Here is a 17,569-nt window from a genome sequence, read left to right as displayed (position 1 = left end):
AGAGTCTGTCAAAGTTATGGCAAGAACTTTGAAAATTCCAGTTAATGTTTCAGAAGAAACCCACTCAGGCTTGCAGCTTCTTTATCTCTGTTCAGTGGTAAAAGATACAGAAAATGGGCATCCTTGCAATGTTTCATATTTAATAAGATTCTTGTATTTTAATGCATTAAAAACCTCAGGGACTTCTAGTGGGTGAGCATCCGCCTGCTAATGCAGGGGACGGGGGTTTGATCCCTGGTCCAGGAAGATCGCACATGCTGTAGAGCTAAGCCCGTGCGCCACAACTGCTGAAGCCCGAGCGTCTAGAGCCTGTGCTCTGCAACGAGAGAAGCCACCATAATGAGAAGCCCGTGCACCGCAACAAAGAATAGCCCCCGCTCACCGCAACTAGAGAAAGCCTGCACGCAACTACGAAGACCCAGCATGGCCAAAAACCAGAAAAAACAAAAAACAACACCCGTGAACAAATCAGTCACAACCAGGAACAGGTCATGATAGAAAAAAATCAGAATAAGAGCAAATCTTCTATGTTCAGAACAGCTGAGAAAGCATTTTTGACTATTACAGAAGTTTATTTAACAAAAAAGTTCAGTAAGAAAATGTACACGACCCAATTTTCATCGTAGTAAAATGTGGAGAGAGGACATGTGGAAGCAGTTGATTTCTCTGGTGAAGACAGCCATTGTTCATACTCGTTCCAAAGCTTCTAACATGATGATACTATTTCCTCGTATTACCTAAGAAAGAGAAAATGAATTTGAAAAGAACACAATTCATTTAACAGACATATCAATGATGATCAAAATGATTTGATTTCATCAAATCATTAATGGTTTTTCGGTAGTTTGTGAGGCTTTTTTCCTGGTCACAGGAACACAAAATAATTCCAGTCTTGTAATGACATGAAGCCACTAAGCCCTTCATAATGAGATGCACATCTAGATTGAAGGCTAACAAGTACCTTTTTGAGACCAGTCTCCAATGACCCATTTCACTTAAACTGCAGGACTCAGATGAACATGCCCATCCCTGCCCCTAAGGGATCCATAAGTTAGTGGGAAAAATAGGTACAGTAGAATACATCAATCAGTTTAGGGGTATAAGATCATTGAGGGAACAAACCAGGATGAAAGTTGGAAAAAGGAGGATTTCTGAAGATGACATTTTAGCTGGGTCTTGAAAATTGGGTACAATTTTGACAGGAAGATAGGAAATTCTAGACAGAACTGAGATGAAAAAGTGTAAGGGGATAAGGAAAAATCTAATCTGAATAAAGTAAACGGTTATGGAAGGAAGTGGTAAACAAAGACAGTTCGCACCTAATCTTAAAAGGCCTCAAACACCAATCTTAAAAGTGTTTGGAAAGCATCATGAAACCAACAATGAACCAGTGACAGTTTCAGAGCTGGGGGAATGTTTTGCCAAAAGCATATATAAGAGAATGGGGGTGGGGGAGACTTAGAGGCAGGAAGAAAAGTTATAAAGAAAAGGCCCCAGGGGCACAGTGCCTGATATAGTAGCCATTCTATAAAAGATAAGCCAGGATACTCATGACAGCATAGGTGAAATGGCTGGTAATGGCTGGGAAAGAGGGATAGAAAAATAAGTCAAACTGGAAGGGGACTATGAAAATAAGGAGAATAATGAGAATTATTATGAAAATAAGGAGCGCCTGGTGGACTGTAGGCAATGCAATCACAGATCAGTTCAAGTAGAGCTGGAGAGGTGAAAAGGACAGGAGTGGGATGAGGGATGTGGAACGATTTATTAGAAATGGAGGCATTCTGAGTAAGATCAAAGTGGAGCTATGCTTGTAGGCAGGTGGTGTAAAAATAGCTGTAACTGGTTCTTTTCTCCTCTCATTCTACTTGCTTTATTCACTACATACACTATTATTTACTATCGCTGTAACTGGTTCTTTTCTCCTCTCATTCTACTCGCTTTATTTATTACATACACTATTATTCACTATCTTCCTCACTCCAGTGTCATTTCTATGAGGCAGGGACTTTGCTTGGTGCACCATCCCCAGTGCCTAAGCTGTGGCAGACAGACAAAAGGTTCAGTAAGGACTGTTAAGTAAACAAATGAACCTCCACGTGATTACCGCAGCTGAAAGACTGGAAAGGAACGTGACAGGTGGGCAAGTGTCTTGGAGCCTGGCAGAGACAAACAGCAATGAGTATGGTGAGAAGGTGGCAAAGAATTAAAGAGCTGCATTAAAGAGAACAAGGCCCTGAAAATGACAATGGGGATTGAAGGAAACTACAGACTCTTACTCTTCTTACAAGTTAGGAAAAGAAGAAAGCTAAACAACATGATTACCTAGTTCTCAAGAGTTTTAAACTGCTGGCTTATGTGCAACAGATGATGAACATCACATCTCATTGACAAAAGCATGAAAAACAAGTAGGCTTCTTTCCTAGCTCCCTCCTAAATTTGTCCCTTTCTGACACTTTCCCTAGACGTGGAGGATGGTGGAGAGAAGTTATTTCAGGTAACTAAGATTTTCAGATCTGTGGGCTTTTCCTTTTTGCCATCATTAAAAAACAAAACCACTACTTTCATCAACATTTTCTAAAATGGTATCACACACTTCTTTGCCTTCTCACATAATACACAGTTAAGGTTTGTTGTGAACACCTCTGTTGTGCAGTGCTCTACCTCTTTCCCCACTGTGCTCGAGGCCCCATTCTCCAAGTCAAACTGGAACCCAAATTCCGTATTGCTCCTTTGTTGGGCTTCAATACTAAGTTTTGGCAAAGTGTTGCTCAGGCTTTTAAAGTCTCCTGCGAGGGCACAACTGCCTAATAAAGAATACAAACATAATATGGAGCTACAGAAGCACAAAGCCTGATCACCTGAAATATGTAGCATCAAAAAAAGACACAATTTTTACTACATTCTTAGGGGAACCTTGGAGTGGAGTAGAATCTTTAGGAAATAAGACAGAGTTGATGCTACTGACTACTCTGGGGATGTCTCAAAAGATAAGAGGCTAGTCGAGACATTGTTATGTAATTATCCACCTGACAGATCCCCCAAACAAATTACCCCACCCCCTTCAGAATACACACATTCTTAATACTATTCTTAATTTAATACTATTAAGTAATTTCAATGGCCTCAATGGGTCACTGATTGGACAAGGGAATAATGACGCCAACGTAACTGTCTCCTTAGCCAAACAACTTGTGAAAAAACAAAACTGTAACTGGTTTCCCCTCTTTTCCTTAGAAAAGCCATCCTTCCATTTTCTTTAGACTGTTTTTTAAAGACAATTGATATATTATCATTATTTCATTTTCAAAGTGAACTCAGCCACAAGAATTAGCACCTACTAACACAAGACTTTAATTTTTAGTCACACAACCGCCATCATAGGTGGAGGAGCAGACTGCCTAACACGGTAAGTAGGTGCTCATTATTTGAATGACTTGGGAGGACACTGCTTTTAACCAATTTCCGTGTAAAGAAAATTAAGCCCATCAAAATTTAGGGAGAAAATTACGAGAAAGATCCATGATCTAGGCTCAATTCCTTCTCTGATAAAAATTTCGAGAAGTGCCACACATTCTCTAAAAAGTTATCTTCCCAAGTTAAGAACTTTAGATGTCAATTCCTTCTTGAATCCTTTTTTAGCAAATTTGTTCAGGTATGAACCAAAATCCTAATCTACCCTCTATTAGAATGAGGATTTCCTAATCTGTAAAAGGAATGGCTAGGGGGAAATCTTGGGGTATTTTAAAACTGTTTTATAAGAAACTGCTGCTAATGATTTGCCCATACTTTTATTCATTTTTAACAGAAGCTCAAGGAGACTGTACCTGGAAAGAAGGCAGATTTACATGAAACGTGTGGGGGTGGGCGGGGAGTCTCATAGCTAGAGATTCCAAGTTGTTTCTCTAACCCTGACTACTGATTTGCTTTTCAAAATGCAGTAATGGAAATACACTTGAAATAAGCAATAACACAAGCCTTGGAAAGGGTGATTAAAAAATTATACCCTTTTACTGCTCAAACTTTAAAAAGTGAGGCAAAATCATGGCTAATGATTAGGAACTCTTACCACCTCTTAGAGGTCTACATGCTCAATGATTTGCTAAAGCTAAGTTGTCTGTTTTGATTCACCTTGCCCAGGTAACTCAAACTTAACACTTACTGGGTATACTGTCCTGTGTTGGGCAGAGTGGAATTCAAAGTCTGGGTCTTGTTGACAAACATCAACAACTCTTCTTCAGTAGTCATACCACTATGGCCTATTGAATGCAGAAACGTTTGCTCCTATGATTAAGAAGTCAGCATCTGTTTTCCTCCTGTTTTCTTCCATGTGAATGGCTGTCATTGTATCCCTTGCAACTTTTACCTTGACTACTTTTTGAGTGTGATAAACCAGAAAATCTAGGTTAATTATATACACAATTAAATCCCAAAAGTGTGATCTGTGACCTGGCAGATCTGCATCAAATGGGCACTTGTTAGAAATGCAAAATCTCAGGTTCCATCCCATACCTATTGAATTAGGATCTGCATTTTAACAAGATTTTCTGGGAATTCATGGCATGTTAAAGTTTGATAAGCAGTAATCCTCACTACACGTTAAAATTACACAGTATCTTTTAACAAAAAAAGAGAGCAGCACCCTTAGAGATACAGTTTCAATTGCTCTGAGGTGGACTCTAGGCATAATTTTTGTTTGCTTGCTTTTAAAAAAACTCCTCAATGACTGATTGTAAATGCTCTCAATCACTGGTTAATCTTTGCCTTACATTAGAATCACCCGGGGAACTTAAAAAAAAATTTTTTTATTGGAGTATAGTTGGTTTACAATGTTGTGTTAGTTTCTGCTGTACAGCAAAGTGAATCTGTTATACATATACATATATCCACTCTTTTTAGATTCTTTTCCCATAGAGGCCATTACAGAGTATTGAGTTCCCTGTGCTATACAGTAAGTTCTCATTAGTTATCTATTTTACACACAGTGCTTTTTTTATGTCAATCCCAATCTCCCAAATCACCCCTGCCTGCCGGCCCCCGTAATCATAAATTTGTTCTCTACATCTTTGTCTCTATTTCTGCTTTGCAAATAAGTTCATCTGTACCATTTCATCTGGGGAACTTTAAAAAACTCTAGGCTGCATCCCAGACTAATTTGATTCTAAAATACAACTAAGATTGAGAACTACTGCTCTAATGAAGGAACAAGTATGTGTCTCTATTATAGAATAAAGCTCAAAAATGATTTCTAACACCCATTTCAAGTCTAAGGACCTCAGTGGGTTCGTGTAAGATTCGGATCTAACCTACAGGTAACTGGGATATTATCACAATTGAATAACTGTCATTAAATTAAACTAAAAGGGAGACGGAATGTCTAATCTTGCCTGAAATTTGCCTAACTTCAGTCTAACCCAAGAGTTTGATAGAAGGGACGTTAATGCTTATTCCAAAAGAAAAATGAAATCTCTTAAGAGAAATCTTGTGTCTTTACTTACCACCATTCCAATATTGTTCTGTTGCCCACTAGTTGCCATCTCCACACATTCATCTATCACAAGATTCATAAAGGGATCAAATCCCCTCAATATTCCTTGGACATGTCTGCCACCATTTAATTTCACTGTGTAAAGGGAAAAAGACATTTTAATAAAACTGACCATTAATCATCAACTAAACTATTCATTAAAAATTAGGTGAGATCGGGATTTCCCTGGTGGCACAGTGGTTAAGACTTTGCACTCCCAATGTAGGGGGCTCAGGTTTGATCCCTGGTCAGGAAACCAGATCCCACGTGCATGCCACAACTAAGAGTTCGCCTGCTGCAACTAAGGAGCCCATCCACCACAACTAAAGACCCAGAGCAACCAAATAAATTAAAAAAACTAGGTGAGATAAAACCCAGGTATTTGAGATGTATAATCTACTATCTTTACTATATGCCAAGCACTGGGCTAAACATTTTACATTTACTTCCACATTTAAACTTATAAGAATCCTATGAAGTAGAATTATCCTGACTTTTTATGAAGGAACTGAAGTATAGCATTTTTAAATAACTGGTTCAAGATTATACAGTTACTGTGGGGTACAGCTGGAGTTCAAACTGAAGGCTGCTCGCTCCTAAAGCCATGGTCTTAACCCCTATATACTTCGAGTACTGTACAGGTTATATTTTAGTCCTTGTCTGTCCTTTGTTTAAAGGAAAAAAGTTAAGTTTTCAAATAGAAAATACTGTTAATTTTATCAAAGTGAGAGAGGGCTTATATGAAATAATGAAGAGTCTAAAGTACTGTGAAACTTCCTAAGTATCAGAAATTAAGTAAATAAAACTGTCTAGTTAGAATTTTGATAAACCTGCTTAATTAATGGATATGAATTAGAGGTTCTGTGTGCTTTGAATTTTTATAATGTTGCTCCTTCAAACATTATATACCGCCAAGGCACATGTAAAAAGGAATTTAGCATTAAAAAAAAAAGGCCCGAAAATAAAAAACCAAAAAGACTTACATGATAACTTCTTGTCCATAAATCTGAAAAAGCAAAAGGGGTAAAGATTATATAACTAATTAAAAAAATTTAAGCACAAGTAAGCACTAAAGTAGGTATAGTCAGGATAATCTATTAAAATATACACAATAGGAATAATGAAATTTAAAAGAGTAAAAACTGTACTGTGGTAAAGGATGAGAGAGTGATGGGCTACCACAGTTAGTACTTATACTAACTGAGCAATGTGATTTGGGAAGGGAAGATAAACAAAAATGGAATGGATTTACAATATATTAATGTACATTAAATTGCATCTTTATACTGATGTGAATTACAAACCATTCTTGTTGTTCAATACTGACCTAACTTTCAATGACAGGATTTTACAACCATAACAGAAAAACATAGATTTGGTTATATTTTTAGTTATTTCCAAAACCAAACAAAGTTGTGAAGAAACCAGAAGGTAATCAAACTATACCCAATCCAATAGGTATTTTATTTTATATTTGAGACAATACGTAGTGTTGTTTTATTTAATATTAAACATCAATCTTAAGTGTTCAGGATAGTCTTCAACACATAATTATGCTTTAGCAAAATAAATGCGTATTTTGAAGTTTTAAATAATCTGAATTAAACAAGAAAATTCCATCTCAGCAGGGTAGTATGAGAATATGAAGACATGTAGTCAAACCAGTTTTTACCTCTTCCAGTTATAGGCTAAAAAACATGAAATTTCATTCAATTTTAATATAAATCATGGGAGAATTCAAAGATAAATAAGAGAAAGGGGCTGACGGAAGGTGTAAGAAGATAGGTTTTTACAAATAAAAAGATATAGTATGATATATAAAATAATCTATTTTAATAGGATATGTTATATAAAACAAATATAACACACATGAGCTTATTTAATCCTATGATGGCTTTTATAAATTACATACATACAAATTAATAATACTTATTAATAATTAATCAGCATTTAATAGATGGGGAACTGAGGCTCAGGAAGGTTAAGTAAAATTTCCGAAGTCACAGCAGTGAAAAAGTTTGAGCAAAATCAAATGGTTCAGTTTGGCTGGAGAACACAGCACTCAAATGTTAGCGTGTGTAATATTTGGTGCCTGGATTTCTGATGGAGGAGCTTGAATGTTGGGTCAAGAAATCTGGACTTTGTTATGTATACAGCAATAAGTTATTGCAGCAAAACCAGCCAATGGCAAGACTACTGTGGCATGTGTAAGCCAGATCATTATGCTATACACCTTAAACTTACACAGTGCTGTATGTCAATTATATCTCAAAAAAACTGGAAGAAAAAAAAAAAAGACTACTCTGGCATTGACTTTATTTTTTTAATTAATTAATTAATTTATTATTTATTTTTGGCTGTATTGGGTCTTTGTTGCTGTGAGCGGGCTCTCTCTAGTTGGGGTGAGTGGGGCCTACTCTTCGTTGCGGTGCAGTGGCTTCTCTTGTTGTGGAGCACAGGCTCTAGGCACGTGGGCTTCAGCAGTTGTGGCACGCAGGCTCAGTAGTTGTGGCACATGGGCTTAGTTGTCCCGGGCATGTGGGATCTTCCCGGGCGAGGGCTTGAACCTGTGTCCTCTGCATTGGCAGGCGGATTCTCAACCACTGCGCCACCAGGAAGTCCCTGGCATTGACTTTTAAGAGCAGGACTAAGAATTTGGTTAGGCCAGGGTATCTCAACCTCAGCATACTGAAATCTAGGGCCCGATAATTCTGTTGTTGCATGATATCCAGTGCATTGTAGAAAGTTTTAGCAGCAACCCTGGCCTCTTCCTACTAGATGCTGATAGAGCCAGACTCCCATCCCCTCAGTTAAGAACCACTGAGTTATGCTAAACCAGGAGGATGGTATAAACGTGTAAAAGATGGTTATTTGTGAGAAATTAAAGGAAGAAAAAAATTAAGTCATTTTGGAGGCAGACCTGCCAGGATTTCACAATTCATGAAATCTAGAGATAAGAAGAAAAAGGTATTAAAACTAGTTTCATCCTCTGAAATTCTCAAATAATGTCTTAAGAATCAAAAAGGAAACCTTACAAATAGAGAATGGTCCTTCTGTTAAAAAATAATTACCATTTCACCAGTTCCTGATGAAGCCAGAGGACAAGTAAGATTTTACCAGTTCACCAATAAAAGGATAACTTGGACAAGCATTTTCACAGCAGTAATATTTTTTCTTAATGTTAGGCTTATTTAATAATTGTCTTAAATGTATAACAGATCCAACTAAAATACACACGAGTTTTTGCACAAAAGATGGCTTCAATACAAATGTGCATTTAAGTGTAAAATCATTAAATATGAACTTTCCCTTAAGCCTGGCTTCTTTATGGGGCTGATAATAAATGAACTGTACACATGGCAGACCAGATAGCTGGCTGCCTCACAAACTGATCCTTGGACCAATTTTCCATCCTTTGTGCTATCCAACTGAACAAGACAGAGAAGTTACTTAGGAAACATGGCCCATGCTAAGTTCAACCAAGAGTGTTTGAGGACGCTAAAACTTTAAAATGGGCCTTATCTAAAGTAGGAATATCTTACTTTGAGTTGACTTTACTGGGTTCAACCCCCACCCCCGGCCCCCAAACAACCTAGCCTTCTCTAATTAGAAAAAATGAATATTCTCACACAGCAAGATATCACACGACACTCAAGTTTAACCTACGAACAAGAAAACAAGAAAAAGGAATGTGATTTCTAAGTTAAAGCTCAAAGAAACAGCTACAAACACACTCTAAGATTAAGGCGGCTTTTGATTCCTCAGATACTATCAAACACTTCCATTCCACCCATCTCCTTAGTTCCTTACAGAATTACTCTCCAGCCACCTTATCTAGAACATGATGCTACTCAAGATGTTCAACAAAGGGTAGCATTCGAAATGTTCAAGTAACGAGCGAGAGCGTGCGGGAGACGGGGCCTGGAGCTCGGGCCTGGGATGCAACTCCGCGGGCGGAGGCGCCTTGCTGCCTCTGGTAACCTTGCCCACCGGGCCGAAATGCTACGTCTGAGCGGGTCTTAGGCCCCGAAGCGCGGGACACCGGCCCGCATCTCGTCGGCCACGGACCAGAAGACGCACGCCAGGCGCGCTCTCGGGAATGGCGGAGGACCTAAGGAACCCGAGGCACACAAATAAGCTGCCATTTGGGCACGGCCCTCACACATACTTACTTCTTCAACTCCGGAGGGTGAGCTTTGCTCATGATGTCTACTCGAGGAGCTCAAAGACGCCTCCAAACAGAACTCGAATCGTCGCTCTCGCTCCAGCAGTAGGCCCGGCGCTTTGCGTCTGACGTCACTCATCCCGTTAGCCAATTGATTGTCGGCCGCTTTCCCGTTTCACCTCGCGATACTTAGGGAAGGCCTGAGAGTGTCGATCAGTCCCAAGCTTCCGGTTGCGCCGCCAGCGATTGGCCAGGACGGAGGGATGGGACCTTCGGGAGCCCCGTTCTTTCCCGTCTGTAAAATCGGGGTGCGCCTCTAGCTTCGGAAGGAACCTGGTTAATGCCGTGTCTTTGTGGGTTGCAACATGTATCTTATTCATATGTACCAAATGAAAATAAGCTCTAGAGGAGTGGGCCCCTAATATTTCTTTGCATGTGTGGGGATATGTCCATGTATTGCGCTGCCCTTTGTTGTGCTTTGCAGATACAGCGTTTTTGTTTCTGTTTTAAACAGAAAGAAGGTTTGTGGCAACCCTGAGTCTAACAAATCTCTTGGTGCCATTTTTTCTTTTTCCAACAGCATTTGTTCACTTGGTGTATCTGTGTCATTTTGGTAATTCTTACAGTATTTAAAACTTTTTCATCGCATTTGTTATGGTGATCTGTGATCATACCAAATAATTCATGTGTGACTTGCTTTATCGAGACATTTGCTTCACTGTGGTGGTCTCCAACAGAACCTGCAGTATCTCGGAGGTTTGCCTATACTCCCACAGGAGAATGTCATGCTAAGTCTAGGGTTCTGGTAACAGCTCAGTTAGCGAGTGACCTCTGCCCCATAAGAGAGGGTGATTGGGCCTCAATTTCCAAGACTTTGAATCTAGAGCCCAGAAGTGTATTCCCCATGGTCGGTCCTGCAATGCTTGTTAACAATACCTCCAAACCCCCACTTAACATACATTGTCTGTATAAAACGTGAAGTGCAGCACACAAATGATCTCTAATACGAGGTATTGATTTTCAAGTCAAGAGTGCAGGTGTAAACAGTGGTCTCTGACTTGTTCCTAGTTAAGTTATCCAAAATAAGTGCATCTACATTTACGAATCAGATACAATTGGGATTATAGAAGACTTAGGCCAAAATAGAAAAGCATTAGTGATTTTAAGTAGGGGATGGTTCTACAAGATTCAGTTCATTCCTCATGTTCAGGAATGACTCTATTTAAATACCAGTGACATTAAGGTCTTAAACTCATCATCTACTTTGTACTCTCTTGGTACTCAAAATCCCAGGCATTGCATTTTCTTTAGAGGGGTCATAACTGCCTGTCTTTTCCAGTTTTTGTTGTGTTTAGTTGAAGCTAGAGACCTGATGTGGATATTGAATTTCTTTTTCAGCCTTATAGTTTCTGTCTTTTTACATTAACAGACTTCAATTTGTAGTGCCCTAGCATGCCCTCAAAGTTCTTCCCATTTACAAGCATCCGAACCATAACATATAGCTAATTTTCACTCCCCTGGACCTCTTAAATTTATTTCACACATTACAAAGAGAAGCATCCTGACAAAGTTATATATTCACTGGCCAGATATAAGGAAAGAAACACAATAGTGGAAGAAAAATTAAGTCTTATGTATTTTTAAAACCAAACCACTAGGAAAATATATCACAGTCTTGAAACAGCAAACAGACAGGCTATATTATCATTTCAAGTAATAAGTTGGTAAAAACACAAGGTCCTTAATAAAACGATAAGGTGCCAGAACTGGGGCAAGAACAACGCATGTCGCAAAAGTAGTATTTGGTAACGGAGGGCTGTCCCTTTTTTTGCTCTAAAGGAGTCACAGCTTGCCCGAGTTGCTTACTTTTTCTCCTTTGACCTTCGTGTTGCCAAGGGATTGTTTCAACAGAGCTCTGTTATCACAGGGGGCAAAGTAAGCAATACTGGGTGTAGGCTTTCATTCTATTTTGTTTTATGAAAACCAGATTTTTCCAAAGCCAGTACTTCATAACTCTCTTAATTAAGCAGCTAACAATTCCTCTTTCACTGTTCATTCTTGAATACTAGCATATGGCACAATCAAAAGCCCCTTTCCCTTCAAGGGTGAGTGTCACTGCAAGATTGTCTTGTCACTCGGCTGACTCTGCTGCTGACAGCCTCAGGGCTCATCATGGCTGCCAGTCAGAGGGAAGGTTTGCTTCCCCTGCCATTGTGATAGCGCTTCTTATATTTTTGCAGGGTCTCCAGGCTGAAAGATGTCAGGTGTGAGAATTTTAAGAAATGCGCATCCACGTCCTGACGGCCAGAAATGAATATCCGCAAGGACCCTTTCAGAGTTTTTATCGAAACTACCTCTCCCAACTCTACATCTTAAAGTAGCTTCATGCCCTTGTATATAAAACAAAACCACGCGAAACAAATCCCCAGAAGCCCCCTTTCCCTTTCTAAATTAGTGACCTCATGGATTTTGTTTTATTTCCAGTTTGTGGGAAACGTTGTAGTGATCCTTCTGGTAAACAGGAGGTTGGCAACAAACAGAAACACCTCTCCTCACACTCCACCAGCTCATAAGCAGGTCAGATGAACCTGCCAGCCTGTTGGTATCTGTGGACTAAGAGAATCTGGTACCTTGGAGGGCTGTGGTTTGGTACAAGGGAGACTCCCTGTTGCCAGGATAAGCACTTGCCATGTGAAATTCAGGATCACAGAAACTCTCCTGTGCTATCTCTGACCCCAATTTTAGCACCAGGTTTTTTCACTTTCTAGGTTTCAAACACAAAGGAACCAGTGTCCAGAGGCAAGTGATATAGGCCTTAAACTTGCTGCCATCCTTAATTTCCTCATTCATAAACTTTCCTTAGAAAACCCAAATCCCCATTTCTCTTCTTAAATAGACTCCTGCCTTCAGCCCCGATGGCCAATAGCAGACATCTACTTCCCAATGGATGAGAGAGACTCCTTCATCTTCTTGGTCATGGTTGGGATGAGGTTCATGTGGTCATCCACACACGTGGTCACGCAACTCTCCAGCTGCCGCTTCACCTGAAGCTCTTTACTCCCTGCATCAATTGAATCTTTGGCTTTGTCGTTGCAATGCATAGTGCACCGGGCCAGGCGGTCCTGCGGCAAGAGGGAAAAGGGTAGAGGAACTGAAAGGCTGGCCTTTATTTACCAAATGCCTGTCACGTGCCAGGCTCTGTGCTACGTATTTTTCTACGTATTACGTGGGTTATCTTGATCAATTAAGTGACGCTATCGTGCAATTAACCAGGATTGTCCTGATTGAAACAGAGGGTGGCACCACGAGGGCCCAGGGAAAGCGTCACTAGAAAGCAGGTGAATAATAGAATAAATTGTACAGAAGCCCCTTCCAGGAGGTGAGAAGGAACTAGAGGCTAATGTTACTCAACTATAGACTTTCAAACACCTTGATTTTATAAGGTCTGTACTTGCTACAGAAAAATACTCAATTCCACGAATATTTATTGAGCACCTACTATGTGCTAGGGACTCTTCTAATGTTGGGGAATACAGCAATGAGTAAATCAGATAAAGTTCTTGCCTTCATTGAACTGATATTCCAGTGAGGGGAGAGAGACAAACAAAATAAATAAGTGGAGATGCTGGGGGAAACAGTTGGATACATGAATCTGGAGATCGGGAGTAAAGCTGGTCTAAAGATATGAATGTAGGTGTTGTCAGCATATAGATGATATTTGCTATGAGACTAGAGAACTAGATTGAAAAGAAAAAAGATCCAAGGACAGCCCTGGGCACTCCAGTGCTCTTCAGAGGTTGGAGAGGGAAAAAAACAGTAAATGAGAACAAGAAAGGAGAGAGGGAGAGAGGTGGAAAACCAGGAGAGTGAGCCATCCTATCCTGGTGGCCAACTGAGTACAGATTTTTAAGGAGGGGGAGAGTAATCCACTGTGTCAATGATGCAGGTAGGTTGAGTAAGATGAAGAATGAGAAATGACCACTCCCATGGAAGGAGTGGCAAGAGTGGTTCTGGCACAGTGGAAAAGTCAGTCTGATTGGAGCAGTGAAAAGTGAATGGAAGGGGTCCCAGCAGCTCGGGCGGCGGGAGCGGCAGCGGCCAGGCAACCCAGCTTCGCGAAGGCTCTCGGCGCGCGCCCGCCCCGCCGCGAGGATGCCTAAGAGGAAGGTCAGCTCCGCCGAGGGGGCGGCGAAGGAGGAGCCCAAGAGGAGATCGGCGAGGTGGTCAGCTAAATCGGCTCCTGCAAAAGTGGAAACGAAGCCAAAAAAGGCGGCAGGAAAGGATAAATCTTCCGACAAAAAAGTGCAAACAAAAGGGAAAAGGGGAGCAAAGGGAAAACAGGCTGAAGTGGCTAACCAAGAGACTAAAGAAGACTTACCTACAGAAAATGGAGAAACTAAAAATGAGGAGAGCCCAGCTTCTGATGAAGCAGGAGAGAAAGAAGCCAAGTCTGATTAATATCACACACCTGGTCCTATCAGGGGTCCCTGTTTCCCTTCTTGTACAATCCAGAGGAATATTTTTATCAACTATTTTGTAAATGCAAGTTTTTTAGTAGCTCTAGAAACATTTTTAAAAAGGAAGGAATCCCACCTCATCCCATTTTTTAAGTGTAAATGCTTTTTTTTCAGAGGTGAAATCATTTGCTGGTTGTTTGTTTTTTGGTACAACCAGAAAATAGTGGGATATTGAATATGGGAGGCTTTGATTGTCTTGGGTGTAGCTTTTCTATCCTATAATACAAAGCATACTAAATGGCAGTTTGGAGTCACTTGTGCATTTAACGTCTTAAACACTTTAAATTGCTTCTCTTCCCACGTTGTTTTTGGTAGAATTGTTTCCTAAAGCAAACCACTCACCCCTTGATCTTGGCTCTCCTGGGCAGAATTTTGTGCACTCTGTAACATCTTTGGTCATGGTAGTCCAGTTCTAGTAACCGTTAATGTGCTGTGAACGATTGACAATTTGAGTATGTAGTGTATGTGATATTAAATTGTGAATTAGTGGGACTTACGATGTAACAGCATATCAATATTTGAAGATATTGGTACTTGATATCCTGTGAAGGAAAATTTGCCCCCACATTTTAAGCTGGAAAGTCACTGGAATAACTGTTCAGAAAAGAATCACAACTACATGACTTTTTAGGTTTTTGGTATGTATGTTGAGAATTGTGTACAAATTGAAATGTCTGTGTACTGATTCTCAAAACAACCAATAAAATCTCAATTATGAAAGAAAAGAAAAGTGAATGGAAGAAGAAAGTTGTACAGTAATTCAAGAATCAAATTTTGAAAGACCCTATCTGTAAAATAAGGTGTCAAACACAAAGAAACCCCCTGAAGTTCCATGATCTTGGAGAAGTTATTCTTTTATAGTGTCAGTAATTTTGAAGAATTTTATACAGAATGTAAAAATGTACCACATTAGATATAATTTTTCCATTTGAACAGAATCCCAGGCTATGAAAACTGGTTCAGAGGTGGGCCCTGCTTCCCCAAGTTCCAGGAAAGTATATCCAGAGGAAGGGAGTAAAAGGAAGTTGTGGATACCCTTTGCTCCAGAGAGGGATACTGTAGGGGGGCTCTTAGTGACCTCAAAGAGGCTTGTGAGTCAGGCATCGGTGAGTCAACAATAATAATTCTTCATATAAATGGCCGCTCTTTAGTGACACAGGAGCTGCCCCCTGGGTGTAGCAAGTAGGAGCATCCTGGGTGGGTATATCCACAAAATGACGGCAGGATCTCGTTCTAATCTGTACGCTTTAAAGACTGGCCCATTCCACTTTCCTGGGGATTCTGCTGTTTTAAGAATGAATTAATATGTTTTCGAAAGCTTTATACTGTACAGTATACATATGTATTTTATATTTATGGGGGAAAAAAACATAAGGCTCTTGGTCATGAACTCCCTTGGTTAACTCCCTTTTACATTGTTTCTATGGGAAATTTTTACAGCACTCAATCTCCTGGACTTTTTCCAAAATTTGAAACTGTGTAAAGAGTAGTTGGCCATAGGACTGTCACAAATGTTAACACAGAACCAAGACACTAAAGCTAAGAGTTTTGAACAAATGCTTGTCATCTGCAAAAGAGCAACATCAAGGGCTAGAGTCATCTGTTTGGAATTCCTCACCTGGAACTTCTCCAACTCGCTGGTCACCAGGGCCTGGGCTTGAGCCAGAGGTGCATGGCAGCGCTCAATGCACTGGTGCACTTGCTGCATGGACGCCTGGCTGTCCTCACAACAGCCGGCGCTGCACCGGAACATGAGGCCCTGTGGGGGGAGGGCAGAGGAAGGTTAGGTAGTAAAGCCTCCGGGACAGAGATGACCACGGAGTGCAACAGAGGCTAGGAGAAGCATCATACCCGCACCTCTCCTTAGAATAGACATCAGGACCTTAAAACCACGAACAGGAACATTATCCTCGGTGCCTAGCGCAGTGTTTCACAGCCTCCTTGCCGCTAGCTCATTGGCACTTGTTGAATCGAAGGCTGGGTGGACAGGGAAGGTGGTGGAGGGTCAGATGAAGCCAAGCTCTGAAAACCTGGTGCCTAAACCACAGGGTTCAGAGGTCAGCAATCTAGTAACCTACATTCCACCAGGGAGCAACTGGTCCACTGACTCCTGGGGCACCTTTACCCTTTACAAGGGAAACCCACAATCCGGTTAGGGAAGCTGGACCAGCAGCCACAAAACATTTAGGAGATGAAAGCGGAACAGCACATAAGCCAGCACTGTGTGGTGCCAGGTTCGGTGCAACAGAACCGGGCATGACCTGGCCATTGAGGAGGCCGAGCGCAGTCCCCTTTCCGGTCTTTCACCCTGGCTGTGCTCTTTCCGGGCCTCTGGCTGCTCACCTGCAGAAGGGGCCGCGCAAGTGGGGAAGGTCGGGGAGGCTGACCATCTTACACCAGGGGCTTCTTAACCCTGCCCCGGGGACACCCCCTCCCCCGGCCTGGCCTTGGGGGCAGACGGCATTGCGCATGGCGAGGGAGCACAGATTTCATCCGCTCAGCCGAAGCTCCAGAAGTTCTGTCTGAGGGTGAGCCGAGTTTCCGAGCACGCCGCGACGACCCCAGGGACACCCCGACCCGGGTCTGCGGGGAAGGAGGCAGTGGCGCTGGGGATCGTGCGACGGCTGCGGGAAGGGGCCAGGAATCCCGGACCGCCTTGGCTCCCCCCGGGTGGGCCCCGACCCGCTACCTGCATCTTCCGGATGTTCTCTCTCTCCAGACACTTCACCATAGAGTCCACCGCCTCCTGCACCCGGAGCTGCTGCAGCTCCGCCATGGCGACACGGCGCTGCTCCGTGCCGCGCCGGCGCCCACATGGACTCCCGGGCACGAGCCCGCCCCCTCGCCGCCTCTTCCCGGGTCACCGCGGCGAGCCCTTTCCGGGCCCACGCCGGCGCCTAGCGTCCTAGAGGAGCAACTGCATGTCCGGCGGCTACCTTCTGCCCGCGCTCTCCGGCCCCCACCCGTAGTCCCCGCCCACCTCTCGGCCGTCTTCACCTGGTCCGCCCACCGCCGCCGGCAGTGCAAGCGCCGAGACTGCATTTTTCCCTCTACCTCCCTCCTTCCCTCTTATGTATTTATTTTTTAAAATTGAAGTATTTACAATGTTGTGCCAATCTCTGCTGAAAAAAAGTGAAAAAATATTTAATATAATTAACATAACAGACAAGTGCGCAGATCTTAGATGTAAATACCTTGGTGTGTTTTAACAAACCTTGCCCTTTCCCAGTCAATCCCTGCCCATTCCCTACCTATCTGCCCACTCCAGACCCCAGGCAACCACTGATCCGCTTTCTATCACGACAGATTACACTTTCTCTTTCTAGAATTTATAAATCATTCCTATGTACTTTTTTGGGG

At 41.8% G+C, this 17,569-nt stretch overlaps 2 protein-coding genes and 1 pseudogene across 5 annotated transcripts; 1 reads left to right on the top strand and 2 right to left on the bottom strand.

The window, feature by feature from the left end:
* Nucleotides 1–120: 120 nt before the first annotated feature.
* On the bottom strand, nt 121–9,811 carry SNRPG (small nuclear ribonucleoprotein polypeptide G). Of its 2 annotated transcripts, XM_019942647.3 has the most exons (4): nt 9,700–9,811; nt 6,511–6,533; nt 5,499–5,623; nt 121–737 (listed from the first exon to the last, which is right to left on the bottom strand). In XM_019942647.3, the coding sequence occupies exons 1-4, from the start codon at nt 9,729–9,731 to the stop codon at nt 687–689; spliced, it is 231 nt and encodes a 76-aa protein (XP_019798206.2). In that variant the 5' UTR covers nt 9,732–9,811; the 3' UTR covers nt 121–686. The 2 variants fall into 2 exon arrangements, with proteins under 2 accessions (XP_019798206.2, XP_033694240.1); XM_033838349.2 differs by lacking the exon at nt 6,511–6,533.
* A 1,387-nt stretch (nt 9,812–11,198) lies between these two features.
* On the bottom strand, nt 11,199–17,078 carry FAM136A (family with sequence similarity 136 member A). 3 transcript variants are annotated; one of them, XM_033838346.2, is made up of 4 exons: nt 16,899–17,037; nt 16,067–16,246; nt 15,828–15,968; nt 11,199–12,814 (listed from the first exon to the last, which is right to left on the bottom strand). In XM_033838346.2, the coding sequence occupies exons 3-4, from the start codon at nt 15,960–15,962 to the stop codon at nt 12,626–12,628; spliced, it is 324 nt and encodes a 107-aa protein (XP_033694237.1). In that variant the 5' UTR covers nt 15,963–15,968; nt 16,067–16,246; nt 16,899–17,037; the 3' UTR covers nt 11,199–12,625. The 3 variants fall into 3 exon arrangements, with proteins under 3 accessions (XP_033694237.1, XP_073647377.1, XP_033694236.1); XM_073791276.1 differs by having other exon boundaries at nt 16,067–16,186; nt 16,899–17,026; XM_033838345.2 differs by lacking the exon at nt 16,067–16,246 and having other exon boundaries at nt 16,899–17,078.
* On the top strand, nt 13,845–14,844 carry LOC117307848 (non-histone chromosomal protein HMG-14 pseudogene; annotated as a pseudogene).
* Nucleotides 17,079–17,569: the final 491 nt, after the last annotated feature.

The sequence above is a fragment of the Tursiops truncatus genome, chromosome 14 (assembly GCF_011762595.2).
Source record: "Tursiops truncatus isolate mTurTru1 chromosome 14, mTurTru1.mat.Y, whole genome shotgun sequence".
In the NCBI taxonomy this organism is placed as follows: domain Eukaryota; kingdom Metazoa; phylum Chordata; class Mammalia; order Artiodactyla; family Delphinidae; genus Tursiops; species Tursiops truncatus.
This window is presented reverse-complemented; position numbering and strand designations above follow the sequence as displayed.